This window comes from Sinocyclocheilus grahami, unplaced genomic scaffold, assembly GCF_001515645.1.
Source record: "Sinocyclocheilus grahami isolate Dianchi unplaced genomic scaffold, SAMN03320097.WGS_v1.1 scaffold346.1, whole genome shotgun sequence".
NCBI lineage: Eukaryota > Metazoa > Chordata > Actinopteri > Cypriniformes > Cyprinidae > Sinocyclocheilus > Sinocyclocheilus grahami.
The window spans coordinates 2,075,441-2,076,757 of NW_015505525.1; the positions used below are offsets into that span (position 1 = coordinate 2,075,441).

The following is a 1,317-nucleotide window of genomic DNA, read 5'->3' on the forward strand; positions in this document are numbered from 1 at the left end:
AGTAAGAGATGATTTTATAAAAGCTACAACTGTGATGCTACAATAACATACACAGTGCAGGTTGAACAATACATATCAGAGGATTCATAAATGATTAATAACAGAGTGACACAAACAGCTATTTGGCATCACATGCCAAATTTCAGGCAACAGCGGTTTTTTATGTCCCACTTGGTCCTAGTATTTAAAAGTTGCCATTCCTTCTGTTGCTGCTCCTTCAGACATCACTCTCACATAAGTAGATGATTTTGTTATTAAAATCTACACTACAATAACACTGATAACTGTAAACAATAATATACTACTAAACAGTACTGGGATGTTAATGTATTAACATCAGTTTTGTGTACAGTTAATATACGTTTCAAAAATGTTCCGAAATGGCACAGACATGAGAACATTCTAAAAAATTTCAAGAACAATGATTTTGAAAAAAAAGACACAAATGACAAAGTGTTTAAAACATTAAATCACTGCATTTTTGTGAACGGCCATGAAAGATAAAACTCGGTCTTAAAAAAACATTCTGAAGACAAACACACGCACACAAAGCACATGCATTTTTACAAACAGATTTCCAGCAACGGTCACACATTACTTTGGTTTTCTCAGCAAAAGACTTTAATCAATGTAAAGTGCACATGCGTGTGTGTATGAGTCGGTGTCTAGGCTTTGGATTTCTTGATGGGTGGTTCATTGATTCGTGGAACTCCTCCAGATGGTGTGAAGGGAATTCGGGTCGTCACCTTCTTTCCAATGGTCTCGATCTATGCAAAACACACAACATTAAACCATGCCAACTAATAGAGTGATGAAGTCAGGCAGGTAGGCACAGCTACTAACATGTTAACTGCACAAATATCCACTCACCTGAAAGCCAAAGTTTTGTAGCTGAGAGTGCAGATGGTCCAGGACTCGTCGACCATCAAAGATAAATGCTGGTTTCAACATCTTGTGGTATATTTTCTCATAATCCAGATCCTAAAAACAAACACATGCAATACTTCACTATTCCTTTTAGACATTCCATTGTGTGCGTGTTTTTTTTTTACCACATATACAATAATAAGAATATGGTAATCATTCAGTACCATGGCAGGGCTCAACAGTAAGGACTTGTTGGCCAATAGTTCAGATTTATTTAAATTGTAATTTACACTTAGAAATGTAAATGTAATAGTCTATTTTTTTTATTTATATATTTATTTACATTCTAAATTAATTAAATTGGTTATACTTTATATTAAGGTGTCCTTGTTACAGTGTAATTATACCAGTTAAACTCTGCGGACCCGGATACGGGTCCAAAATCACGTA

General features: G+C 34.9%; 1 protein-coding gene across 1 annotated transcript in view; it reads right to left on the bottom strand.

The window, feature by feature from the left end:
• Nucleotides 1–608: 608 nt before the first annotated feature.
• ugdh (UDP-glucose 6-dehydrogenase) overlaps nt 609–1,317 on the bottom strand; it is an 11,311-nt gene continuing 10,602 nt past the window's right edge. The window contains exons 9-10 of the mRNA XM_016228938.1: nt 871–981; nt 609–767 (exon numbers count right to left, since the gene is read on the bottom strand). Of these exons, the coding sequence (XP_016084424.1) occupies nt 666–767; nt 871–981 (213 nt within the window). The 3' untranslated portion in view covers nt 609–665. The remainder of the gene's footprint in view (nt 768–870; nt 982–1,317) is intronic.